The sequence below is a fragment of the Aureococcus anophagefferens genome, assembly GCF_000186865.1.
Source record: "Aureococcus anophagefferens unplaced genomic scaffold AURANscaffold_12, whole genome shotgun sequence".
NCBI lineage: Eukaryota > Pelagophyceae > Pelagomonadales > Pelagomonadaceae > Aureococcus > Aureococcus anophagefferens.
In genome coordinates this window covers 21,419-46,477 of record NW_008705572.1, presented here as the reverse complement: position 1 = coordinate 46,477, position 25,059 = coordinate 21,419, and the positions used below count along the sequence as shown (strand labels likewise).

Sequence of the window (25,059 nt, the reverse complement as noted above, 5' to 3'; positions counted from 1 at the left end):
CGGCGAGTCCGTCGCCCAGGCCTCCGGCGAGGGCTGCGGCGACGGCGGCGCCTTGGCCGCGGACGCGCCGTTGAAGCCCCAGCCGCTCGACGCCACCGACGGCGGAGCCGCGCGCGCGGCCGCGTCGGGCGCCGGCGTCGTCGTCGCGGCCCAGCCGGGCGACGCCGCCGCGGCGGCCGCCGCCGCGCCGGACCCGGACGCCCAGCGCGGCGACGCGGTCGTCGCCACGGGGGTCTCGGGCTCGAACTCTTCTTCTTGGTACGTAGAAGTCGCCTCGACGACCGCGACGGGCTCGAACTCTTCTTCGTCGTAGCGCTGGCTCGACTTCTCCACGAGCGTCGCCGGCGGCGCGTCACTGTCGAACGCCTCCGAATAGCCGCCCGCGGACGGCTCCGGCGCGGCGGGCGTCGGCTCCTCGACGGACACGGGCAGCTCGACGCTCGGCTGCGGCGACGGCGGTCGGCCCGCGTCGGCTCCAGCGCTAAAATCATCTGCGTAATCGTCGTTGGCGGGCTCGTCCGCAAAATCATCTTCGCCATAGTCGTCATCCGCCGGTGCGATGGCCGTCTCCGTCTCCGACCGCGGCCGCGCGGGCGCCGCTTCGACGTCGTTCTCGACGAAGCCCGACTCTACGCTCGGTTGACTCGCGAAGTCGTCGCCGTAGGATTGGGCGTCTCCGTCAGCGGCGGGCGCGTGCACGGCCATGGTCGAGGCGCGCCGCGCCTCGGCCGCCGCGGCATCCTTTTCAAAGCTATCGCCGCCCTCGAAGTCGTTGTCCTCGTAGACCCCGCCATCGGAGTTGTCGTCCGCTTCGGGAGGCGACGGCGACGCCGCGGCGGCCTCCTCGAACTCATCCTCGTACGCCTCGGCGTCGTCCGGCTTCGGCGGCGCGGGAGAAGCGACGTCGAAGTCATCGTCGGCGTAGTCCGCGTCGTCGGCCGGCGGCGCGACAGAGGGTCGCTCGGCGACGAAGTCCTCCGCGTAGGCATCCTCGTCCTCGGGCGAAAACGCCTGTTCCTCCTTCTCCGCGCCGAAGTCGTCGTCGTAGCCGTCGCCCTCGCTCGGTTCTCCGATGACCTCCTCCGTGGCGACGCGGCGCAACGACGGCACGTCTCCGTCAGCGTCGAAGCCGTCCTCCGAGTACGCGTCTCCGACCTCCTCGGTGTTCGCGCGCTTCAAGGGCGAGGCGTCGAAGTCCTCCAAGTACTCGTCGTCGTCGTCCTCGATGATGTCGTCGACGCTGCTCATGCTGGCGCAGACGCCGGAGCTGTGCGCCGCAGTTGTGCGCGTGGCGCCAGCAAAGCTTCGGCACTCGCGGCAGAGGTACGCGCGCCCGCAGCCGTCAGGAGCCGAAGTCGCGCGCGAGGTCGACGCCCGACCGCGCGCACGACCTCCCACGCGCAACTGGCTTGTCGGGAGCTGCCCAAGCACCAGAACGGCCGCCGCACAGCCGAGATACTTCAGTGTTGCTGCTCCTCCAGCCTGGCGGGCAGCCTCGCGCGTTCGAACCTCGCCGCCATGGCCGCACCGCCGCCGCTCGCGCCGCCGCCGCCGCCGCCGCCGCCGCCCATGGCGCCGCCAGCTCCGGAGCCGGAGCCGGCGCCCGTCGAGCCTGAGCCCGCCGACGACGGCTACAAGCTCGTCTGGAGTGATGAGTTCGACTACGAGGGCCTGCCCGACAGCCGCAAGTGGTCCTACCAGGTCGAGGCGAACAACTGGGTCCACGATCGCAACCACAACGAGCAGCAGTGGTACATGAGCGGGCGCAAGGAGAACTCGTACGTGAGCGACGGCACCCTGAAGATCACCGCGCGGCGGGAGGACTGGATCGGGAACCCGTTCACGAGCGCGCGCATCCGGACGCGCGGCAAGGGCGACTGGCTCTACGGCCGCATGGAGGTCCGCGCGAAGCTGCCCGCGGGCCGGCCCGGCATCTGGCCCGCGATCTGGCTCATGCCCACGGACCAGCGCTACGGCGGCTGGCCGCGGAGCGGCGAGGTCGACATCATGGAGTGCGTCGGCTGGGACCCGGGCGTCATCCACAACAGCGTGCACACGGGCGCGTTCAACCACCGCCTGAAGAGCCACAAACACGCGGTCATGCGCGTGCCGGACGCGCACGACGCCTTCCACGTCTACGCCGTCGAGTGGACGGAGGAATCCATTAAATACTTCATCGACGACGTCCAGACCTTCGAGTTCAAGAACACGAAGAGCGGCAGCAGCGACGAGTGGCCCTTCTCGCAGCGGTTTTACATCATCCTCAACGTCGCCGTGGGCGGCAACTGGGGCGCCGTCAAGGGCATCGACGCGGCCTGCCTGCCGACGACCATGGAGATCGACTACGTCCGCATGTACCAGCGCGGCGTCGCGGACACGGCGGGCACCGAGCTCCCGCCGCCGCCGCCCGCGGAGATCCCCGGCGGCCAGTTCGTGCCGCCGCCCGCGCCGCCGAAGCCGCCCGCGCCGCCGACGCCGCCGCCCGCGCCGACGCCGCCGCCCGCGCCCGAGCCCGCCGCCCCGCCCCCGTCCGCGTGAGGGCAGCGTTGAATCTAGGAGCCTTTAAGCTGAACGCAAAGGGAAGGACAAACACGACTACCGCTTCTTCTCGAGCTTCGTGCCCGTGATGAGGAGGAGGTCGATGACGAGGAGGCAGAGGTTGACGAAGAAGAGCCAGCCGATGCAGTCCCAGTACGTGTTGAAGTAGCGGTACGCCTGCTTCTGGCGCGAGAGGTCGAAGTAGGGCTCGCCCTCGTTGGGCCCCGAGGGGACCTCGTCGAAGGGGTCCACCGTCGTCGCGTAGAAGACGGCCTCGAGGAACCAGCGCGGCGCGGACATGGCGAAGATCCACTTGAGGTCCGGCTCCTCGCTCATGCTCTTGCCGCCGGCGCCGCTGAACATCTGCGACCAGAAGACGGACCAGGCGACGGCCGCGAGGCCGCAGGCCGTGTAGGGCAGCAGGAACGAGAGGAAGTAGCCCGAGCAGTAGCCGAAGATGTTGATGCCGAGGAAGTTGAGCAGCAGCTGGCCGTTCGGCATCGGCGAGTCGAAGCCGGAGATGAGCGCGGCCCAGATGGAGACGGCGGAGACGACGCAGAGCGGGACGTCCGCGACGACTTTCGCGAAGAAGTAGGCCGGCGTGTGGAGGCCCGCGGCGGCCTCGCGCCAGTACTGCGCCCTCTCGCAGCCGAACGTCGACGCGCTCGTCGACGCGCCCATGGCGACGACGATGAAGACGACGGCGCTGATCGCGGGGACGTAGGTGCTCTCCTGGAGGTTGAGGCACGCCGCCTGGAGCTCCGGGTACTGCTGCATGCACACGTCGGGGCTGTAGCCGCCGAGGACGTTGAGGCCGTCGCCGACGAGCGACGCCTGGGCAGCACAAGAGTGATTCAAAGTCGCTTCAACGTGAGTGTTCCGCGCGCGCGCGTTCCAGAAAAAGCATCCACGCTTCGAGACTGTTCCAAGAGATGATCGCTCGTCCAAAAATCAGCCGAAACGAGTCGAAAATGGCCGAGATCGGAGCCTTTGAAGTTGGGAATTTCGCTCTCTTGTGCTGCCCTGAGCGCCACGGCAAAGTAGAAGACGACGACGCCGAGGAAGAACGAATAAAAAGAGCCGTAGGCCTGGCGGCAGGCGCGCCGGAGGCAGAGCGCGAAGCAGGCCACGGGGCGACGGGCAGAACGCGCGCGCGACGTCGCGCGGGTAGTCCACAAAGTCCTCGCGGAGCACGTCCCTGGCCGTCGCTCTCCGCGATGGACCGCAGCATCTCCGAGAGCTCCGTCGCCGAGACGCTGTCGAGGCCCGACCTACCAGGCACGTTGGCGACGACTTTTCATCGTTTTCCCACCCGAAATCTCTCAGAAATCGTCGCAGCCGCAGGACGCCGGGCCCGACGTCGGCTCGTCGAGGAAGAGCACCTTGGGGTCCGCGACGAGCTCGAGGCCCACGTTGACGCGCTTGCGCTGGCCGCCGGAGACGCCGCGCTCGAACTCGTCGCCTGCGAGGGCGCGTAGGTTCGTAGGCTCCGGACGAGGCTACGTAGGCGCCAGAGGCTCGAGCCGAGGCTACGTAGCCTCGTAGGCGCCTACGTAGGCACCTACGGAACGACACCGCTCGTCGCCGATCTTCGAGTGCTGGATCTTCACCAGGTTGAGCTCGTAGAGGACCTTGATGACGAGCTCGCGCTTCTCGGCCTAAATTTTGTCGGGGCCGTCGGTTCGGGCGGCCCGGCGCCGCGAGCGGGGGCCCGGAGGCGAGGCGCTCGGCGCCCCCAACAATGCGCATCGACTCCCCGCGCCGTGAGAACCCAGCTCGCGGCGCCGGGCTGCCCGAACGAACCGAATCCCACCTCTCGAGAACCCAGCTCGCGGCGCCGGGCTGCCCGAACGAACCTCTCGGATTCCGCGAGCGCCATCGAAGCAAAGACGCGACGCCGCGCCGCGCGAGCGTCCAGGTCGCCGGGAGCCGCGTCATCGCGCTGAACTCCAAGTTCTCGAGGACCGTGAGCTGGCGGTGCATGATGTCCTCCTGGGGCACGAACGCGACGCGGCTGCTCCACTTGGCGAGCGACGCGCACTCCTCGCCGTTGACCTTGATAGGACGCGGGCGCGCGCAAGTTCATGATCGTCGTCTTGCCCGCGCCCGACGCGCCCATGATCGCCGTCGACGTGCCCGGGAGGAAGCAGCCCGACGGCCCCCGCATGATCGTCGTGCCGTCAGGGCAGAGGCCTACCGAGACCGATCAGGTGAGAACCTCTGGCCGCCTCCACGGAGCCCTCCTTGCAGTAGGAGCCCTCGGGGCACTTCTCCAGCGACGCGGGCGTCTCGCAGAAGTAGCCCTTGGGGCAGAACTTGGGCAGCGCCGTGTTCGCGCCGCACCAGAAGCCGTTGCCGCACGCGCACTGGTACGCGAAGACGTCCGCGTCGTGGCCCGCGACGACCTCGCAGTCGACGCCGCCGCGCCCGCTGGGCCACCAGGCCTCGGCGAAGTAGGCCGCGGCGTCTTCCGCCGTACCTGCGCGGGGTCGTGCGTTCATGGATGTGCAGGCGCGGCGACCTACCCGAGAAGCTGCCCGCAGGACAATAACTGCCCACGGCGCAGTCGAAGAGCGCCGCGCAGGCGTCCGTGAGCTTGTACACCGTGCCGTCGCCTTCGGCGACTGTTGACCAGGTGTTCTTGCTGCAGCTCATATCGTGGTGGTCGGTGCGGGCTGCCAGTTCGTGTGGGTGGACCAGACTGTCGGCAACAGGAAAGCGCAATCTTGGAGTTGGATGTTGAATTTCAACTTAAAAACGGGGTCGACCGCTGTGGCGAGTTCACACAACACGACCCACGCTTACTCCGCGAAGAAGTCGGGACCCGCGCGTCTGAGCAGGTCCCGGCCCGCGGCCGCGCCGAACTCGCGCGCGGCCGCGTCGCCGTCGCCGAGCTGGTCGGCTTCGACGGTGCTCGTCGTCGCCGCGCTCCTCGAGCCATCGGGCCGAGTCAGCCGCGCTCTCAGGAGCCACGCGGCGCCGTCGCGCGTCATCGCGGCCGACGTCGGCGGCCGCCCGGCGCCCGGCGACGCCGCGTCGGCGACGTCGAGCACCGCGCGCTCCGCCGTCGCGGCGATGCGCGCGTCGCGGTCGTCCGCGCGCGCGAGCAGGTCGCCGAGGGCGCCGCCGTCGCCGCGCGCGACGGCCCCGACGATGCCTTGCGCGGGCGCCGGGAGCATCTCGTCGAACGACAGGATCGCGTGGCGCCGGGCGTCGAGGAGCTCGAGCCGCTGGAGCCCCGCCGCGCCCAGGATGAGCGCGTCGACGTCGCCGCGGTCGAGCGTCTCGAGGCGCGCGTGGACGTTCCCGCGGACCGTGACGACGTCGAGGTCCGGCCGCGCGCACCGCAGCAGCGCCCGCCGGCGCTGCGACGCCGTGCCGACGCGCGCGCCCCGCGGCACGAGGTCCATGCTCGCGTAGCCGACCAGCGCGTCGGCGGCCGATTCCGTGCGCGGCAGGTGGCACGCGACGCGCAGGTCCCCGCGCCATCGGTTCGCCGGCGGCAGGTCCTTGAGCGAGTGGACCGCGACGTCGACGGCGCCGCTGCCGACGGCGTCGTCGAGCAGGCCCGTGAAGTCGACCGTCGGATCCAGGGCCAGCGGTAGTGGTGTGTTGTTGCGATACTCGCCGGTCGATGAGATGCGCACCAGTTCTGTCGTTAGTGCCGGATCAGCGCGTCGCAACGTCTCAGCGACGCGCTCCGCCTGCTTCACGGCTAGCGGCGACGGCCGCGTCGCGATTTTTACGTGCAGCGACGTTGCGCGGGAGAGGGTGTGTAGTAGGAGGAGGAGGCGCATGTTTTTGCTGCAGCTCATCGTCGGGCTGCTTCTCGTCTGGGCTGCCTCGTTTTTGTGTCGATGTTGCTGCGGCAACATTGTCCCGCGTCTGGCTCGAGCTCCGCGCGGCGCGCGCGCGCGTCGAGGGCCGCAGCGTCGGCGACGCGCTCCGCGCGCGCGAGCGGCGGGGCGGAGACGCGGGCCCGTCCACGGGGTTTCACAGCACACGAGTTCTTATTTCTTGGAGGTCGCGGGAGCCCTGAGGGTCGCGCGGGTCGCGCGGGTCGCGCGGTTTGGTCCGCGCGCGCGCGGGTGTTCTTGGGGCCGCCTAGCGGCGGGGGCGCTTGGCGGCCGGGGCGCCGCCGCCGCCGCCGCCGCCGCCGCCGCCGCCGCCGCCGCCCTTGCGCGCGCCGCCGCCGCCGCCGCCGCCTCCGCCGCCGCCGCCGCCGCCGTGGCCGCCCTGGCCGCCCTGGCCGCCGTGGCCGCCGTGGCCGCCCTGGCCGCCGCCGTCGCCGCCGTCCTGGGGCGCCGCGCCCGCGCCGGCGAGGTGGTCGAGGCCGTCGCCGATCGCCGCGGGCGCGCCGCCGAGCGCCGTGATCTCGATGCGCCGGAGCTGCAGGAGCTCGCGGAGCTGGAGGTCGAGCTCGACGAGGTTGAGCGAGTTGAGGCGGGTCGCGCGCGCCGACGCGTCCTCGGCGTCGAGCGTGATGAGCGCCGCGAGCACCGCGCAGAGGTGCGGCACGAAGATCGCCTTGGCCGCGTCGGGCAGCGCGTCGACCGCGACGCCGAAGCCGCCGACGAGCATGTCGTCGCACTCCAGCGACTCCCAGACCGTGAAGGCGTCGCCGAGGAAGGCGCGCTTGCACTTGACGCGGTTCTTGAGCAGCGCCTCGATGAGGGGCCACTCGGGCTGCACCTGGTAGTTCCGGTTCACGGACGCCGGGTAGCCGAGGACGTGGGCGCCGCCTTTGGAGCCGACGAAGATGAGGAAGTCGCCGGCCCGCGTGCGCGCGGTGGTCTGCCGGATGGCGTCGGTGTTGAGCGTCGACAGCGCCATTGCACCCCGCAGAGGCTGCGCTCTGTGGTTTGCGATGCCGGACCTCCGGGGAGGAGCTCGACGAGTGGCTGAGGCGCCACCGGAGCGTACCTCGTGATCTTGATTTTGATTGGTTGGAAAACCTCACCCTTCCATGTTGCATAGCAAGTAAGAAAAGTGAAGTTTTCCAGCCAATCAGAAACAAGATCACGAGGTACGCTCCGACGGCGGCTCGGAGCCAGCCATTCTCGTCGGAGAGCCCAAGCACACCTCGTAGGAGCTTGTTGCGCAGGAGTTTGCGCCGCTATGGTCTCTAGCCTCATCAAACGGCTCAGACGCAGGAAGAAAGGCAAGTCCGGTTACGAAGCAGAGCAAGCAAGTGCAGCGGCGAGGCTGACAGAGGAAAGACTGAAAGCGACGGGGGTCGTCGACGGGCGGACCGTGATCGGCCAGGCGGCATGGGCCGTGGACCACCCCCTCACTTCTTTCGGCGGCTGCATCTCCAACCAGACGCGCCGCGACCGCGTCGAAGACGCCTCGGCGCTGGCCAACGACAAGAGCTACGAGCTCATCGCCGCGACCGTGTCGGGCGGCGACGTCAAGGCCGCGGCGTTCGACGTCGCGGCGACCGGTGTCGCCGCCACCTTCGGCCAGGACCCGGTCAAGTTCGTCGACCTCGCCCGCGAGGGTAAGGCGTGCGCCGAGATCAAGGCCAAGGAGACCAAGGCGTACCTCGACGCGACGGTCGACGAGCCGCTGCCGAAGCGGCGGACGACCAAGGGCGAGAAGCGGGCCAGCTCGCGGGCCTACCACAAGGAATGGAAGGCGCGCGGCGGCTGCGGCGAGAAAGACCAGGACGAGGACCAGAACATCCTGGATATGTCGACCCGGAACCACAAGCAGTACCAGCGACAGCGGGCGCGCCGCGACGTGCTGCTGAAGCAGGGCTACGTGCCCCAATTCCCCGTCCACGAGCGCGCCGCGCACAACGTGGATCTCCCGAGCAAGCCTTCCCTCGGCCGCTGTACGTACGCCACGGGCGCCGACCAAATCCGGCCGTGGACGCGCATCAAGGTCCAAGTCGCGAAGAAGGACGGCAACAAGCGGCTCATGGGCGGCGAGCAGAAATTCAAGAAGCTGAAGAAGGAGTCGATCTTCCTCAAGAACGACGTCGCGGGGTCGCCCGACGAGGGCCGGAGCTTCTGGAACTCGGAGGAGGCCGCGTCGGCGGCCTTCCACGCGTACTTCGCGGGCTGCGGCGTCTAGGCGCGCGCGCCATCCTCCCCCGCCCGATCCCTGCGCACCAAGCAGCGCGGGACGCGCGATAGCGGTAACATGTGCCACTGTGACTCCTTACTTCACCCCTCGAAAATCAGGAGCGCGTCGTCGCAGGCGTCGCCGGCGTCGCGTCGACGGTCTGCGTCGACGGCGCGCCGTCGTCGCGCCTTCGGCGTCCGCGCGACGTCCACGTCGACCGTCGCCGCGACGTCGTCGCACGCCGACCGCGTCGCGACGCCGCGCGGCGCGCGGCGGACGCGTCGAAGCGCTCCGCGGGCCCGCGACGCCGTTCTCCTTGAAGACGACGGCGTACCCGACGGCCGCGAGCCGCTAGCCCCGCGCGAGCGCATCGACGCCGCCGTGGTCCAGCGCGTCGAGGTGCGCGTGCATCGTGTACCGCGACGACGTCGAGGTCCGGCCGCACGCTCCGAAGCGGCGGCCGCCGGCGCCGCGTTCCAGCCGACGGGGTGCGCGGCGGCCACGAGGCGCTAGCCCCGCGCGAGCGCGGCGGCGCCGCAGCGCACGGGGTCGACGGGGCGCGTGCGCGTCGCCGTAGGGGAGCGACGCGTTCGTGCCGCCGCCGCAGCGCGTGCGCCGGTCGCGGCCCGCGCGCGCGTCCCAGCCGACGCCGTGCGCGGCGGCCGCGAGGCGCTCGCTCTGCGCGAGCACGTCGATGTCGTGGTCCAGCGCCTCGAGGCGCGCGTGGACGGCGGACCGCGACGACGTCCTCGAGGTCCAAACTCGCGCACCGAAGCGGAGCCCGCCGGCGCGGCGACGGCGTGCGCCGCTGCGCGACGGTCGTGCGGAGCCGCTAGCCCCGCGCGATCGTGTCGACGTCGCCGTGGTCCAGCGCCTCGAGGCGCGCGTGCACCGTGTACCGCGACGACGCCCTCGAGGTCCGGCCGCGTGCTCCGAAGCAGCGCCCGGCGCACGGCGACGGCGTGCGCTGTTGCGCGCAGACGCTACTGGGCGCCAGTGCTTCGCACGGACCCGTGAGTTGGCGCGCGTCGGAGGCACACAATGCAGCGTGCGGCATCGGGTAGCGGCGTCGCGTCGAACCGCTCGGCCTGTGTGAGTGTGGCATTTCTTCTCAACGCGAGGGCAAGGTCGCTGTGTTGACATGATACGATCCATCCAGCCCGGCCCAAATTCGACGACGCCACTGCGATAGGAGTGCCCGCGCGGCGTCGGAGGCAGCCCCGCGCCGGCCCCCGGGACCGTCGGGCCCCACCGGCCGTCCGCGGCGCGGCGCGGCGCCGTCGCGGACCGCCAGATGGCGGTCGACGAGACGCAGTCGTCGAGCCGGCGGGCGGCGGCCGGCGCGGACGATGACGATCGCGCGCTGCTCAAATCGCGGGACACGGAGGAGACGCCGCTCGAGGGCGTCCCCCACGCCGTGCCGCGGCCCTACCGGCGAATCACGACGCTCGCGCTCTGCGTGTCGATGACGCTCGCGGTCGTGGGCGTCCGGCGAATGAGTTTGCGGCCCGCGGCGGGCGTCGCGTCGTTGGCCGCGCGGCCGGGAGCGGTGACGCCGGCCGCGCAGTCGGGCACGACGTCGCGGTCGAAGCTGTCGGGCGCGGCGTCGCTCGAGGCGCAGTCGGGCGCGATGACGCCGACGAAGCTGTCGGAGCTCTCCGGCGTGGCGGCGCTGTCGAAGAAGGAGAGCTCGAAGGAGAAGAAGAGCGTCCGCGAGGACGACGACGACTTCCACGCGTCGAAGAAGGAGTCCTTCTCGACGTACTCGTACTCCTACGGCGGCGACATGGCGCTGCTCGAGCCGGAGGACGACGCCCCGAGTTTCTCCCACCCACCGCGGGATCTCGGGGACGACTTCCCGAACACCCCGGCGCCCTCGGTCACGATGTCGCCCACGACGCTATTGCCGTACCCGCAACCGACGCTCACCTATCGGCCTACCGGGCTCCCGAGCAGCGCGATGCCGACGTCGGCCTCGCCCAGCGGCATGCCCGTGCAGCGGCCCACGCCCGCGCCCAGCGAGGAGCCGTCGTTCGTGCCCACGTCGGCGCCCACGATCGTGCCCTCGCCGAAGCCCTCCCGGAGGCCCACGGACCGGCCGACGACCGCGACTCCCTCGTACGCTCCTTCGGACTACCCGACGCACGTGCCGACGTTGAAGCCGTGCGTTCGCGGTGTCTCGCACGTCCGACGACGTGTGCATGAGTTCACCCCTCGCAGGTCCGAGTACCCGACGGACATCCCGACGCCCCGCCCGACGGGCGACCCGTCGGTGTGTCCCTCGTACGTGCCGACGCCGCTTCCCATCCCGAGCCCGACGTCGGGCCCGAGCGGAGCCCCGAGCTACGTGCCCACTCGGCGTCCGAGGAGTTCCTCGTGTCCGGGAAGTCCAACACGACGTCGTAGGTTCCGACGCCGCTCCCGATTCCGGGGCCCACCGGCGCGCCGAGCCGCCCGCCGACAGCTGTGCCGCTTCCGAGGCCTACACACAAGCCGACCGGTGGCCCGTCGACGCCCCCATCACCCTCGCCGAGCTCTGATCCGTCGCACGCCCCGAGCTACTCCCCGACGCATCCGCCGTCGCCGCTTCCGACGCCGCGGCCAACCGACGGGCCCTCGGCCTACCCGTCGACGCCGCCGTCCTACGCGCCGACGCCAGCCCCAACGATGAAACCGACGGGCGGGCCGTCGATCGACCCCTCGTTTGTCCCGACGCCGCTCCCGTCCTTCAGCCCCTCTTACGCGCCCACGTTGGAGCCCACGAGGCGGCCGAGGCCCGATCCGACAGCGGCTCCTACCGTCCGGCCCAGCGTCCGTCGCCTGGACCTCGAAGAGGTCCGACCCTTCCGCTCTTCACAGGTGCCGCCGACGCCATTGCCATCGTACCGGCCGACGACGTCCGCTCCGACGACGCCGCCTTCGCCTGCGCCGTCGGCGACGCCCACAACGGCCAGCCCGACGGGCATCCCGACGCCTCGGCCGACGCGTCGGCCCACAAAGCTGCCGACGCCGGTGCCGTCGACGGCCACGCCGTCCGCGGCGCCCACGGCGACGTGGCATCCGTCGTCGTCGACCCCATCGCTCGAGCCCACGTACGTGCCGACGACCTACCCGTCGGCGTCGGCGTGCAAATCAAATCTTCAATGTGAGCGTACGCGACGGTTTCGACGCAAGATCTTCAGCCGTGCGTCGAGAACTCGACGAGAGCAATCGATTCGTCCAAAAATCGGCTGAATCGACTTCGATTTGACCGAGCCAGAGATTTCTGAAGTTCGGGCCCGACGTCGCAGCACACAGGTCCGCGTACCCCACGCCGAACCCGACGCGGAGGCCGACGAAGCTGCCGACGTCGGCCCCCACGCTGACGCCGACCACGGCGAGCCCGTCGGCCGCTCCCACTCTGGCGCCGACGTACGCGCCGTCGCTCTCGCCGAGCGCGTCCATTCCGACGCCGAGCCCGAGCCCGCCGCCGTCGCTCGCGCCGGAGCCCGCGCCGACGCCTTCGCCGTCCGCCTCCAGCGTCCATCGCCAGCCGTTCCCCCCCTCCCCTGACTTCGTCTTCCGCAGGTCGACGCCGCCGTCGTACACGCCGACCCCGGCCCCCGAGCCAGCTCCGACGGCTGCCCCGTCGTACACTCCGACGAGCGTGCCCTCCACGGCGAGCCCATCGGCGAACCCGACCGCGCACATGCCCACGCCCGCGCCGTCGACACTCCCGACTTCGTCGCCGTACTACATCGGCGAGGTCGGCACGGCCATCACGCTCTGCATGGGCTGCTCGGAGCTGCGTGGAAATCAAATCTTCAACTCGACTTCAATGTGAGCGTAATTGAACGAATTGCGCCAGACTCTTCGGCTGCGCTTCGAGAACTCGACGAGAGCAATCGATTCGTCCAAAAATCAGCCGAATCGACTTCGATTTGGCCGAGCGAGAGAATTTCAAAGTTTGGTCGGGACGTCCCAAACCAGTGGTTGATTTCCACACAGGCTCGGAGTCCACGGACCCCGTCGGGCGGAGGACGACGGCCATCGCCGACGCGAACATCGGCGCGCCCCCGGGCATCGACGACGACGACGGCGAGGACACCATCGAGTACTTGGAAGCCCACTTCGTCGAGGCGCTCGAGCAGGGCGACGTGCTCGACGCGCTGGCCTGGACGATGGGCACCTGCTTGAACGGCGCCTCCCCGCGCCTTCGAACCCTTCAACTCGAGAGACGGCTCCGTCGCGTCTCGCCGGCCCTGGGCCGGTGGCGACGGCGCGGAGCTCGCGAGCCGCCCGACGACGGAGAGGCGTCCGATCGAACGCTCCACTTCAACGCGAGCGTCGCGTCTCGCGGGCCCGCGCCGACGCCGCCGCCCGAGAGGTCTGGTCCGCCAGCGCCCTGGGCCGGTGGCGACGGCGCGGAGCTCGCGAGCCGCGTCGCGAGGCGGCCGACGGCGGAGAGGCGCCAGACGGCGGAGAGGCGCCCTTCGAACCGGCTCCACTTCAACACGAGTGATCGCCGCGGGCTCCGGAACGCCGCCGTCGAGCGCCGCCGTCGAGCGCCGCGACGCCTACCTCGATTCACCCATCTCTCGAACAGGCACGTACAGCGCGGACACGATCAGCGTCACGAGCGTCGAGAAGATCGAATCTCCCGACGACGACGACACCCGAGCGCGCATCGACTTCTCCTTCAACATCTACAACACGCAGACCATGTCGCCGGGCGGCGTCGAGGACATGCTCAAGCACGTCATCAAGACGCTCAAGACCTCCTTGATCACGGGCGACTTCCAGGCCGCGTGGGAGAAGTCCATCGTCGAGGTCTTCCACCCCAGGGTGTTCTCCGCGTTGACGGGCAAGGAGGTGGCGGCACTCATCGCGACCTCGAGCAGCATCGCTTTGATCGACAAGCTGTCGAGCGTCGAGGAGGTGACGTTCAAGCACTACGAGAAGCCATCGCCACTTCCGACGAGCAACCCGACCATCTCCGCGTTGCCGACGTACGAGCCGACGGTGAAGCCGAGTGACGCGCCCACGCCATATCCGTCGCCAAGGCCCAGCTACCATCCGTCGCTGCCCGCGTCCGTGACGATTTTCGAGAGCTTTTGACCGGGAAAACGATACGCTCTATAGGTCACGCGTGCCGACGGGCGTGCCGACGCTGAAGCCGAGCGACTTCCCGACATTGCCTCCCAGCTCGTTACCGTTCCCGTCTCCGACGGCCGCGCCGAGCTCGCTTCCCACCACACCGAAGCCCAGTCACGGCCCGTCGCCGCGACCAACGCCCCGTCCGACTGCCGCGCCCGTCACGTACGGACCCACGACGCCACAGCCCTCGTCATCACCGAGCGTGTCGCCGGCGCCGTCGAAGCCGCCGACGAGGACCCAAACCTACAACCCGACGTTGCCGCAGCCGACCTTGAGCCCGGCACCGACCAGAGTCCCGCGACGGTTTTCTAGAGATTTTTACCGACGAAATTCATCGAAACGCGTCATAGGCGCCGACGTCCTGCCCGTCGACGGTATCCCCGACGACGTCGCCCGCGCCGACGATCACGCCCGCGCCCAGCGACACGCACGTCCCGACGGCGCCGACGCGGCTACCCGTGCCGGCGCCGTCGTACAGACCCTCGAGTTTGCCCACGCCGGGACCGTCGGCCTTGCCGATACCAGCGCCATCGTACGAGCCATCTCAACGGCCGTCAGGCACCAACCAGCGTCCCGCGACGGTTTTCGAGAGATTTTTACCGACGAGAACGAATTTCACATCGCGTCATAGGCGTACCTATACCGGTGCCGACGCCAGCACCGACGGCGAAGCCAATCGTGCATCCGACGATGAAGCCCGTCACCATTCACCCGACCGACGGCTACATCTACTAGCCCTCCCGACCTTCCCCGCCCCGTCGACCGGCAGCGCGCGGCGTGTAATATCATTCCGCGCTACGCCCCCCTCGTCACGACGGGCGTCCAGGGCGGCGTCGCCGAGGCGTCGGTGTCGTCCCGGGCGGCGTCGCGGAGGCGTCGGTGTCGTCCCGGGCGGCGTCGCGGAGGCGTCGGTGTCGTCCCGGGCGGCGTCGCCGAGGCGTCGGGGTCGTCCAGGGCGATGTCGCCGCCGAGGCGTCGGGGTCGTTCAGGGCGATGTTCGAGTCGCCGCCGAGGCGTCGGGGGCGTCCAGGGCGGCGTCGCCGAGGCGCCGGCGGGCGCGTACTTGGACGCCGTCGTCTTCGACACAGATGACCGTGACGAGGCCGTCAAAACAAAGATCCTAGAGCATCAACTTACCCACGCAAAGTGCCCGCAGCCGCCCTTGTCGCGCCAGTAGCGGCAGGACAGGAACGCGCGGCCGTAGTTCTTCGCGCCGGCCTTCTCGACGACGCGGCGGACGCAGGGGAGCGCGTGGCCGCGGCACTCGACGTCGCGCACGTTGTCGCCGCGGTCCGGCTCGCGCTGGCCGTTGTTCGCGGCCCAGTCCTGGGCCTTGTGCCGCGCCTGGGCGCCCGGCCGCGCGCGCCTCTTCGTGCCCTCGGAACTGGCGCCGGCGGCGTGCGAGAAGCGGCACTTGTCGCCGCGCGTGCACTGGCCGCGCGCAAAGTGCTCGCAGACGCGCGCGGACGTCGCCGCCGCAACAGGTGCCGCCGCGGTGGGCGCGGCCGCGGTGGGTGCGGCCACAGGCGCCGCCGCCGCGGTGGGCGCCGCCGCCGCCGCTCGTTTGGCGTGCTCCTCGGCGCGCTCGCGCTGCTTCTTGCCGCCGCGCTTCCGCTTCGCGGGCTCCTGGTCGCCGCCCCACGCTTCGAGAGCGCTCTTCAGGTCTTGTCCCGCCGCGGGCGCCGCCGCCGCCGTCACAGGAGCCGCCGCAACGGGTGCTACAACGGGCGCCGCCGCCGCAACAGGCGCTGCCGCAACAGGCGCTTCTTTCTGGCGTTTGGCGTGCTCCTCGGCGCGCTCGCGCTGTTTCTTTCCGCCTCGTTTCCGCTTTTGTGGCTGCTGGTCGCTCCCCCACGCTTCCAAAGCTGCTTTCAGGTCTGTCATTGTGTCCGAACGCGTCGACAGCGCCAGACTCGAGCGTGTCGCCCGAATGCGCTTCAAGAATCTGGTTGCTTGAAGTGCTACGGGCTGCCATCGATGGGCGGCCGCCGAGAGCGCACTCACAGCAGCCTAAGCTGAAGTGAGTGGGTGAAGTGCTCGGGGCTGCTCTTCCGAGGCGTCCGGTCGCGGCGACGGCTCCAAGGCGTCCGGGCGCGGCGACGGCTCCAAGGCGTCCGGGCGCGGCGACGGCGCCAGGGCGTCCGGGCGCGGCGACGGCTCCGGCGACTCCAGAGCGTGACTCGCTCCGCCGCAATGGCCACTGAGAGCGCACCACCACAGATGGACTCCTCGGCCGCCGACACGTCGGTGGACGTGCTGGCGCTCTACCCCGAGGCCGTGCGCTTCCACGTCTGCGAGACCATGGTCGAGGCCATCCACGCGAAGATGGAGGCCGGCAGCGCGGCCTTTGCCGCCGTCACGGAGACGCCGCGCCACGTGGCCTTCGCGCTCGAGGTCGTCGGCGCGGCGCTGTCCCTGCCGTGGACGGCCGCGGGCGACCGCGTCGTCGCCAAGGCCGTCGACGTGACGCTGCGCTGGCTCGCGTCCGGCGCGCTCCGGCCCGAGGAGGACCTGCGCGCGCTCCTCGGCCTCGGCCGCCTCTTTTTATGCGCGCGCGGCGACGGCGGCGACGCGGGCCGGCCGCACGTCGGCGCGGTCCCGGTGCTGCGAATTTCAATCAACCTATTCGGGGATGGGATACGGCGCGACGCCTTTTTTACGACACAACCCTTTTTGTAGGCGGCCTGCTCTTCGCCCGGGCGGAGCTCGACGTCGCGCGGCGCGGCGTCGAGAAGCGTTTATTTTGTGGAGAAGATGCGCGTTTTAGGCGGAGCGGTGCCGCGTCTGCCGCGTCGCGCTCGACGCGCTCCGCGCGGGCGCCGCGAACCGGCTGCCCGGCGCGCCGAGCCGCGCGCGCGCCGTCGCGGCCAAGCTCGTCGACGTCGCGGACGGCGTCTACGGCGAGCACCCCGTGCTCGCGGACGAGCTCGCCGCGGATCTCTTCGACGCCGTCGTCGACGCGTGCCTGCTGTCGGTGCGTCGTTGCGCTCGCGTCGAATCCTCGAAGAGCCATTGTAGGTCGCGGACGCGGACCTGAGCGACGACCCCTACGACGACGCGTGCTGGGCGCGGCTCGAGGCGCGGTTCCCGGCGTGGGCCGCGCGGCTGCCGGTCGTCGAGGCCTGGGCGCGCTGGTTCTCGCGGCTCGCCTTCGCCGTCGTCGCGGCCGTCGGCGTCCTGGGCGACGGCGGCGGCGTGCTCGTCTTCGCCGGCGCGCCGCCCTGCGCACCCGGCGGCTTCGACTGGGGCCGCATCCGCCGCGCGCGCGGCGCGGACCGCCGGCGCCGGCGCCGACGGACGGGTGATTCAACGAGAGGCGGGATTTTTCGTTCGGGCAGCCCGGCGCCGCGAGCTGGGTTCTCACGGCGCGGGGGTTCGACGCGGATTTTTGGATGGCGCCGATCGCCGCCCGAACCGACGGCCAGGTTCCCCCAAACGCTCTCCAATAGGCCGCTGCGACGGCGCGAGCCGCCTGACGAACGGCGGGCTGCGCTACTGCTTCCGCGCGGTCGGCGCGCTGCCGGGTCCCGGCGCGACGGGCGCCGCGCGGCGCGTCGCCGTCGGCGCCGTCGCCGCGTGCGCGCGGGGCCTCTGCTCCCTCGGCCGCGCGCGGGACCGCACGTTCTGCGGCCAGCTGCGGCCGGCGGACGCGTTCCTCGAGAGCGGCGTCCGCGTCGCGCCCGCGCTGCGGAATTTGGCCGAGTTCAAGGTCGCGCGGCGCGTCGCCGGGCGGCGGCCCGCGGCGGCGGACGACGTGCTCGACGTCTTCGGCGCGTTTCTCTTCGACGCGGCGCTCCTCGACGGGCAACCCTACGACGACGCCGCGCGGTGCTGCGCGGTCGAGGCGCTCGGCGTCGTCGCGTCGCGCGCGCTCGAGCCGCTCAAGCAGGCCCACTCGCTGCGGTGCTTTTTGGCGTTCCGGCAGGCGCTGGATCCGGCGACGAGCACGGCGGCGAGCGCGGCGGTGGTCCTGGCGCACGCGGGGCCCGTGGTCACGGGCGCGGCGCCGGGCGTCCGCGGCGGCGCGGCGCTGCTCGCGCTCGCCGTGGACCGCGCGCGCGACGTGCTCTTGGAGCCCGTGGAATCGCCGTCGCCCGAGGCGTCGCCGGCGTCGCCGGGCGGCCGGGACCCGGCCGCGGCCGCGAGCCGGCTCCGGCGCAACTGTCTACGGGTCTTGGCGGAGCGCGCGCCCGACTTGTTGCGGGACAAGGTCGTCGCGAAGCGCGTGCGCGACGCGCTGTCGGAGGCGCTCCAGTCCGAGGCGGAGCCGCGGAACGCGGCGCTCGTGCTGAAATGCGTGAGCCTCGCGGCGCGCGAGTCGCCCTACAAGGCGCTGCCCCTCGTCCTCGACGGCGTGCTCCGCTGCAAGGGGTCGCTGCCGGGCGCGAGGCCCTGCTGGCGGTCGCTGCCGGCGACGGTGGCCTACATGGGCCTGCTGGAAGATCTCGGTTTGCTGGCGCGGGGCGTCGACGACGGCCGCGAGGAGTCGACGGTCGACGCGGCGGCGAAGAAGAGCGACTGGTTCGTCAAGGTCGCCGACGAGGCGCTGCCGGACGCCGTGCTGAAATCAAATATTCAACACGACTTCAATGTGCGCGTAATCGAACGGTTTGGACCAGATTCTTCAGCTGTGCTTCGGGAACTTGACGAGAGCAATCGATCCGTCCAAAAGTCAGCCTAATCGACTTCGATTTGACCGAGCTAGAGAATTTCAAAGTTGGGATAAGCCAGCTCACTGTTTGATTTCGGCACAGGCCGGACGTCTGCCGCGAGGTGACGGCGCTCCTGGACCTGGAGCCGTCGTCGGCGGCGGCGTGGTTCGCGAAGCGCGGCGAGAGCTCGCCGAAGCCCGGGGACCGCGTGGGCCCCGCGGAGGACGACGGCGCGACGGCGGCGGCGGCCGCGCGGGCCCTCGAGGCCTGGGTGCTCGACGCGCCGCCGCCGGCGCGCGCGAAGAGCGCGGCGAGCCTGCTCGACGTCGCGCTCCGGGGCGCCGCGGTGCACGCGGACCTGTGCCGGCGGCGCCGCGACGGCGGCGACCGCGCGCTCCAACACGGCGTCGCGGTCCACCGCTACGACGTCGCGGAGCGCTGCGCGTCGCTGTTGGACCCCCTGCTCCGCGACGGCCGCCGCGTCGCCTGCGACGCGCCCGACGAGGCGCTGGCGGCGGCGGCGTGGCCGGGCGCGGCGCTCGCGGCGCCCGCGCGCTACGCGCTGGGCCGCTGCGGCAGCCTGCTGTCGGTGCTCGCGCCCGCGGGGCCGGGCCGCGACGGCGACGACTTCCTCCTCGTGCACCGCGGCGCCCTCGGCAAGACGGCCTGGCGCCTCACGGCGGAGGACGGCGACGAGCCGGATGCTTCCGCGGAGGATGACGGTGACGAGCCGCCCACGGCCACGACACCAGACGCCGACGCGTCGTCCGACGACGAGGGCCCGGAGGCCGACGACGCCGCGCTCCTCGCGGACGCGAGCGCCGCGGCCCTCGCGGACGCGCCGCGCGACGCCGAGGCGCCCGCGCCGGCGCACCCGGGCGCCATCGTCCGGAGTCGCCGCGCGAAAAAGAAAACCGACCGCCGGTCGCCGCACGGCGCGGCCGCGGTGCTCGGCCTCTTCGCGCCGGGCACCTGGGCGAGCGGCGCGACGCCCCTGAGCGGCGGCGACGACCTCGACGCGGCGCTCGACGCGCTCGACGCGCTGCCCGCGCGCGACGCGTTCGGCGTCGCCGTGCTCTGCCTGTCCGGCGACGGCGACGGCGGCGCGCGCTACGCGGACGGCCCGGAGCCCGGCGACGAGCTCTACGCCGCCTTCCTCGCGGGCCTCGAAGCCGCGGCGCGCGGCGACGTCGACGGCCGCGCGGCGCTGGTCGTCCGCGCCGCGGCGCCCGACGACGGGTCGCCGCGGACGGGGTCGCCGAGCTCTCCCCGAGACTCGCCGAAGGCCGCGCCCGCGGCCTCCCGGCCGTCCGTGTCCTTCTTCGCCGGCGAGAACCCCATGGCCGGCGGCGCGTCGCCGCGGACGCCGCGGGACGCGCCGCCGGCGCCGCCGGCCGACGCGCCGGACACGTGGGCGGCCGTCGTGTGGAACCGGTCGCCCGCTGTGTGGAAATCAAATCTTCAACCCGACTTCAATGTGCGCGTATGCGACAATTTTGACGCAATCTCTTCGGATGTGCTTCGAGAACCCGACGAGAGCAATCGATTCCTCCAAAAATCAGCCGAATCGACTTCGATTTGACCGAGCTAGAGAATTCTCAAGTTTGGTCGGGACCACCCAATCCAGTGGTTGAATTCCACACAGGTCGCCCGCGCTCGCGCCGCCGCCCCACGACGCGCTCGAATGCGCGCGCGTCGTCGTCTCCCTGGCGCCCCTCGACGACGGCGGCGACGAGCCCGCCGCGCGCGTCGCCGTCGACGTGCGCGCGCCCGACCGCGACCGCGGCGGCGGCGACGACGCGGACCGCGACGCGCTCTCCGAGCTCTTCCCGGGCCCGCTGCTCGACGGGTCCGTGCAGCCCGCGGGGAGCCTGCCGCAGCTCGTGCGCGCCTGCCTCGTCGCGCTCCACACGCACGTCGTCCCCAACGCCGCGCGCGACGTCCGCCGGAAGGCCATCGCCGCGGTCACGGCCGCGCACGCGGACGCGGAGTTCCCCTCCTGCCTCCTGCGCGCCGGGGGCTTAGATTAGGCGGCTCTTCCGAGCGCCGTGTTACACGTCCGCCGCCGGCCGCATGTTCCGCTGCTTGCTCCCCGGGCTCAGGTCGCGCGCGGCGACGACGGACCGCCGGCCGACCATGCCGCCCCCGAAGGGGCTCGCGCGGAGGCCGTTGCCCACGGTCGTGGGCCGGTGGAACGCCGTCGTCGGCCGGCCGTGGGCCGCGCGCTTCTGCGCGAGCGACTGGCGGCCGCCGTGCGCGGCGACGGCCGACGGCGACGGGCCCCGGTCGGCGCCGAGGCGCGCGTCCATCTCCGCCGCGACGGCGCCGCGGATGAGCGTCGCGAGGTCGTCGAGGTTGACCTTGGCCGTGCGCGGCTTCTTGGCCCGGTCGAAGGAGCCGCCCCGCGGCTCCTTATTCGGCGACTCGGGCTCGGACTCGGGCCGCGGCGCGTCGAAGGACGCGGCCTTGGCCGGCGACTCCGGCCGCGCCGCGAGGGGCTCGAGGACGGCGGCGCCCGTCGCGGCGAAGCCCGGCGGCGCGTCGCGGGCCGCGGGCGAGCCCAGGGGCGACCCGCCGCCGAAGGGGTCGCCGGCGCCGGCGCCGCCGAGGGGCGGGAGCCGCGCGGGCGCCTTGACGTCGGCCTCCTCCTTGAGCTCGGCCTCCGGCTCCGGCTCCGCGGGCGGCGGCGCGAGGATCGCCGCGCCGAGGTCGCCGAGGCCGGGCGCGCCCGCGTCGTCGGGCTCGAGGGCCCGCGGCGCCTGCTCGGGCGTCGGGATGCGCTTCTCGCGCCCCGAGCGCGCCGCGCCGTTGTCGAGCCTCTTCTTCTCGCCCTTCAGGGGGGCCAGGTCCGCCTTCGCGCGCTGGGGCGACGGCTCGCCCTCGAGGCGCATCTGGCGCGGCGTCTTCCTCGGCGCCTGCATGGACTCGCGCGCGAGCTTGAAGAGCTCGTCGTGGGCCGTCGCGCGGCCCTCGAGGCGCGACTTGTTGACGGTCATGACGAGGCGCTTCATGGCGCGCTGCATGCGGTAGAAGAGGACCGCGAGGCGGATCGCGTCCTCGACCTCCGGGTAGTGGCCGCCGTCCAGGATGTCGTAGAGCGAGTCCTGGTGGAGGCTCATGATCTCCGCGTAGGTGAGGGAGCTGCCCATGTTCACGGACGCGAGCTCCAACGGCACGGCCAGGCCGACGTCGTCGCGGAGCACGAAGTCCAGGCCCCAGACCGCGCCCTTGGACACGGGCCGGCCGTCGCGCGCGACGATGCCGCTCTCGAGGATGCACAGGCTCTTGGCGATCTCGTAGGCCTCGAGGGGCGCGAAGAGCTGGTGGAGGAGCGACTGGGACATCTCCGCGACGAAGCCCTCGTTCACGGTCTCGACGTACGGCGGCGAGAAGTACCAGGTCCGCGCGAGCCAGCCCCGGTGGTTCGCCTTGGCCGCGACGCCGCGCAGGGCGAGGCTCATCTGCTGCTCCAGGCCCCGGTAGTTGGCCGCCTTCTGGAGGTGCTTCGCGTTCTTGACGAACATGCGGACCTTGCGGCGGAGCGCGGGCTGGAAGTGGCGGTCCTTCATCATCGCGTTCATCTCGTCCATGGTCTGCTTCCACTGGACCTCGTACATGTCCATGGTCGCCAGCGTCGCGCAGAAGGAGCCGATGGTGTAGGCCCAGAAGAAGGAGCCCAACAGCATGAAGAACGAGCTCAGGATGAACTCGCCCAAATTCACGGCCGCGATGTCGCCGTAGCCGATGGACGTGAGCGTGTAGATGGAGAAGTAGAGCGACGCGCAGTAGCGGTGGAGCATGGACTCGGGCCGGAAGCCCCGCGTGCCGTCGATGGGCGACTCCTTGACGAGCTCGAGGTGCTTGACCCACGTCCACGCCTCCGCGTCGCTCATCGTGTCGATGAGGGCCCAGCCGCAGGCCATCCAGTGGGCGACGAAGACGATGCCCAGCGCGAAGGTGTACATGGAGATCTTCGCGTAGGAGATGGCGATGGACGACTCCCAGCGGGCCAGCGTCCGGTTCGCTTTCAGGACGCGCCCGAGCTTGAGGAGCTTGAGGAGCTTGATGAGGCGCATGATCTTGAGCTTCGACAGGCCGTCGAGCAGGTCGAAGGGGATCACGGAGACCGTGTCGATCCAGAACCAGCCCCGGAGGTAGTGCCGCGCGATGAGCCGCCGGCTCCGGATGACGAGGGACCCGCGCGTCTCGTCGACGTAGGGCACGAAGAACTGGACGCCGATGTCCTTGATGAAGACCAGGTCCACGATGCGGTTGATCCACCAGATGGCCCACTGGCGCGGGTTCCCGCCGAGCTGGCGCGTGAAGCCCACCTCGACGGGCGTCACGATCGCCGTGAAGAGCAGGAAGAACGTCGTGATCATGTCCCAGCGCGCCATGTAGTCGCCGTTGGGGTCGAGCACGGACCCGGACTGGCGCTTCAGCATGCGCCGCGTCTTCTCCACCTCCTCGAGGACGCTGCCCACGGGCGCCCCGCCCTGGTACTTGCGGTAGAAGGACATCCTCTTGCGCCAGCGGCTTTCGAACCTGGACCGCCGATATCGCGTGCTCTCGGAGACGTCCTGGTCGCCGTCGCCCGCCGCGACCGGGCTCGAGCGGCAGAGGACCCCGCCCATGCCGGCCGTCGCCCGCGGGCAGCACGAGATGCTCTCGCAACACCTCGTATAGCACGCCTCTCTTCTGCCCAAGATTTGATCTAAGATCCGGCAGTTGTAAACATCGGCCTCGGTAACATTACACGATTGTGCGCCCGTTGGAGGGATCTGGCACCGCGCGTCGCTCTTATGGCCTATGCGATGAAGCCGCACTTGAGCAGGAACGCGAGGAACGCGTCGAGCTCCTTGTAGATCCGGAGCGCCTGGCCCGTCTTCGAGAACCGCATGAGCTCGAGCCACTCGGACTTGATCGTCGCGTGGCGCTTCCGGCTCTTGAGCGACGAGAGCAGGCGGCCCAGGTCCGAGTCGCGGGACCCGTCGAACTCGAGGAACTGCTCGCCCAGCGCCGTCATCTTGTAGCCCAGGGGGTTGAGCCCGGCGAAGAGTCCACCGCCACGGACCGCGAGCGCGCGCGAGGTCGCCGCGCGCGGACAGCGTGGCGCGTCCAGCGCCGCGTCGACGGGCGCGCCGCGTCGAGCGAGTGCGAGCGTCGTCGGTCTTGCATGCGCCGCGGCGGTGCAAAACACGAGCAGCCGCAGCAGCGTCATTTCGTTCGTGAGGGCTGCTGCCCCGGCGCTGCTGCTGCTGCTGCCTGCAGCGCTGCGGCTCGTCGTGTGTTTGCTTGTTGTCTGAGCGCTGCTGCCGCGGGCTTCTGGCGAGATGGGCTGCCCTCTGTGATCGCAGCCTCGCGCAGCCGGCTCGGCACGGAGGCCTCGGCCGCTTCAAGTTCAATCCGGCCGGCTGTAGCACTTTGCGATGCCCTTCGAAGGCTTCGCGAGAAGGATGCGGGCAAGAACGTCGCTGCGGGTGCTCTGCATTCTGGCGCCGCTCGCCGGCGGCCTGCGGCCGTCCACATTCTTTCTATCGCCGCGCAATCCGCGAAAGCCGGTGCCGGTGCTGCGCGGCGACCAGACGGTCCTCGAGCACATCGCCGAGAACCCGACGATGCACGCGTCGCGCGAGGTCGTCGTCGACGCCACGTCCACCGTCGCGGAGACCGTGGCGTCCATCCGCGCCGCGGCGGACCGCGTGAGCGAGGTCGGCCGCGTCTGGGTCAGCACCGGCGGCGCGATCTCCGGATACGTCGGCGCGTCCGAGCTGCTGCTGGCCGCGCCGGACCACGGCATCGCGGGCCTCGCCCAGCCCACGGAGACCGTCCTGCGCGACGACGAGTCCCTGGACGACGCGCTCTCGCGCGTCGTCATGCTCGGCGGGTCGGGCGCGCTGCCCGTCGTCGACGGCGACGGCGCGCTCGTCGGCGCGCTGACGCCGAGCGAGATCATGGTCGAGCTCGAGCGCGACGCGACGGAGGACGTGTCGCGCATGGCGGGCACGGGAACGACGGAGTCCTATTTCGGCGCGAAGATCCGCGACCTCGTCGTGAGCCGCGGCGCCTGGCTCCTCGCGCTCCTCGTGCTCCAGTCCGGGTCCTCCGTCGTCCTCACAAAGTTCTCGGCGCTCCTCGAGAAGCATTTGGCGCTCGCGCTCTTCCTGACCATGTCTTTCCTTTCCGCGGCGTCCCTTATCGAAGCGCGCGCGTACCCGTTTTTTTTATTAGGCTCACGGGCACGGCGGGCAACGCGGGGAACCAGACGTCGGCGCTGGTCATCCGGGGCCTCGCGACGGGCGAGATCGACGCGCGGCGCGACTGGCGGCGCGTGCTCTTCCGCGAGGCCAAGGTCGCGGCGCCGCTCGCGGCGATCCTCGGCCTCGCGTCCTTCGGCCGCGTCGCGACGGCGCTGGCGGGCGCGCACGCGGCGCGCACGGCGCTCGTCGTCGCGACGGCCATGACGACGACCGTGGTCGCGGCCATCGCCGTCGGCGTCGGCGCGCCGCTGTTGCTCGAGGCCGCGGGCGTCGACCCCTGCAACTGCGCGTCGCCGGCGCTCGCCACCGCCGTCGACCTCCTGGGGGTCGTCGTGCTGTGCTCGTTGGGGAAGGCGCTTCTTCCGCTGCCCGCATAATTCGGTCGTGGTCACCTGTCTGTAGGG

The 25,059-nt window shown here is 71.2% G+C and overlaps 7 protein-coding genes across 7 annotated transcripts in view; 2 read left to right on the top strand and 5 right to left on the bottom strand.

The window, feature by feature from the left end:
• Window positions 1-1,248, bottom strand: part of AURANDRAFT_64820 (hypothetical protein) — a gene marked incomplete at both ends in the record, with an annotated part of 5,762 nt that extends 4,514 nt beyond the window's left edge. The window contains 2 exons of the mRNA XM_009039579.1: window positions 97-481; window positions 851-1,248. Of these exons, the coding sequence (XP_009037827.1) occupies window positions 97-481; window positions 851-1,248 (783 nt within the window). The remainder of the gene's footprint in view (window positions 1-96; window positions 482-850) is intronic.
• A 321-nt stretch (window positions 1,249-1,569) lies between these two features.
• BGL2 (putative endo-beta-1,3-1,4 glucanase) lies at window positions 1,570-2,538 on the top strand (the record flags this gene model as incomplete). Its single annotated transcript, XM_009039866.1, has 1 exon — window positions 1,570-2,538. One exon carries the CDS (start codon window positions 1,570-1,572, stop codon window positions 2,536-2,538), a length of 969 nt encoding a protein of 322 aa, XP_009038114.1.
• A 1,322-nt stretch (window positions 2,539-3,860) lies between these two features.
• Window positions 3,861-4,542, bottom strand: ABC19 (hypothetical protein; the record flags this gene model as incomplete). Its single annotated transcript, XM_009039578.1, has 3 exons — window positions 3,861-3,986; window positions 4,104-4,187; window positions 4,435-4,542. Coding segments are annotated over 3 exons (318 nt in total), but the record flags the coding sequence as incomplete, so codon positions are not given.
• A 797-nt stretch (window positions 4,543-5,339) lies between these two features.
• On the bottom strand, window positions 5,340-6,335 carry AURANDRAFT_59094 (hypothetical protein; the record flags this gene model as incomplete). Its single annotated transcript, XM_009039577.1, has 1 exon — window positions 5,340-6,335. One exon carries the CDS (start codon window positions 6,333-6,335, stop codon window positions 5,340-5,342), a length of 996 nt encoding a protein of 331 aa, XP_009037825.1.
• Window positions 6,336-6,532: 197 nt separating this feature from the next.
• AURANDRAFT_71800 (expressed protein) lies at window positions 6,533-7,390 on the bottom strand (the record flags this gene model as incomplete). The annotated part of the gene is made up of 1 exon (XM_009039576.1): window positions 6,533-7,390. A coding segment is annotated over one exon (858 nt), but the record flags the coding sequence as incomplete, so codon positions are not given.
• A 3,626-nt stretch (window positions 7,391-11,016) lies between these two features.
• AURANDRAFT_27992 (hypothetical protein) lies at window positions 11,017-12,430 on the top strand (the record flags this gene model as incomplete). Its single annotated transcript, XM_009039867.1, has 2 exons — window positions 11,017-11,294; window positions 11,905-12,430. Coding segments are annotated over 2 exons (804 nt in total), but the record flags the coding sequence as incomplete, so codon positions are not given.
• Window positions 12,431-20,446: 8,016 nt separating this feature from the next.
• On the bottom strand, window positions 20,447-22,915 carry AURANDRAFT_64816 (hypothetical protein; the record flags this gene model as incomplete). The annotated part of the gene is made up of 1 exon (XM_009039575.1): window positions 20,447-22,915. One exon carries the CDS (start codon window positions 22,913-22,915, stop codon window positions 20,447-20,449), a length of 2,469 nt encoding a protein of 822 aa, XP_009037823.1.
• Between the last annotated feature and the right edge of the window lie 2,144 nt (window positions 22,916-25,059).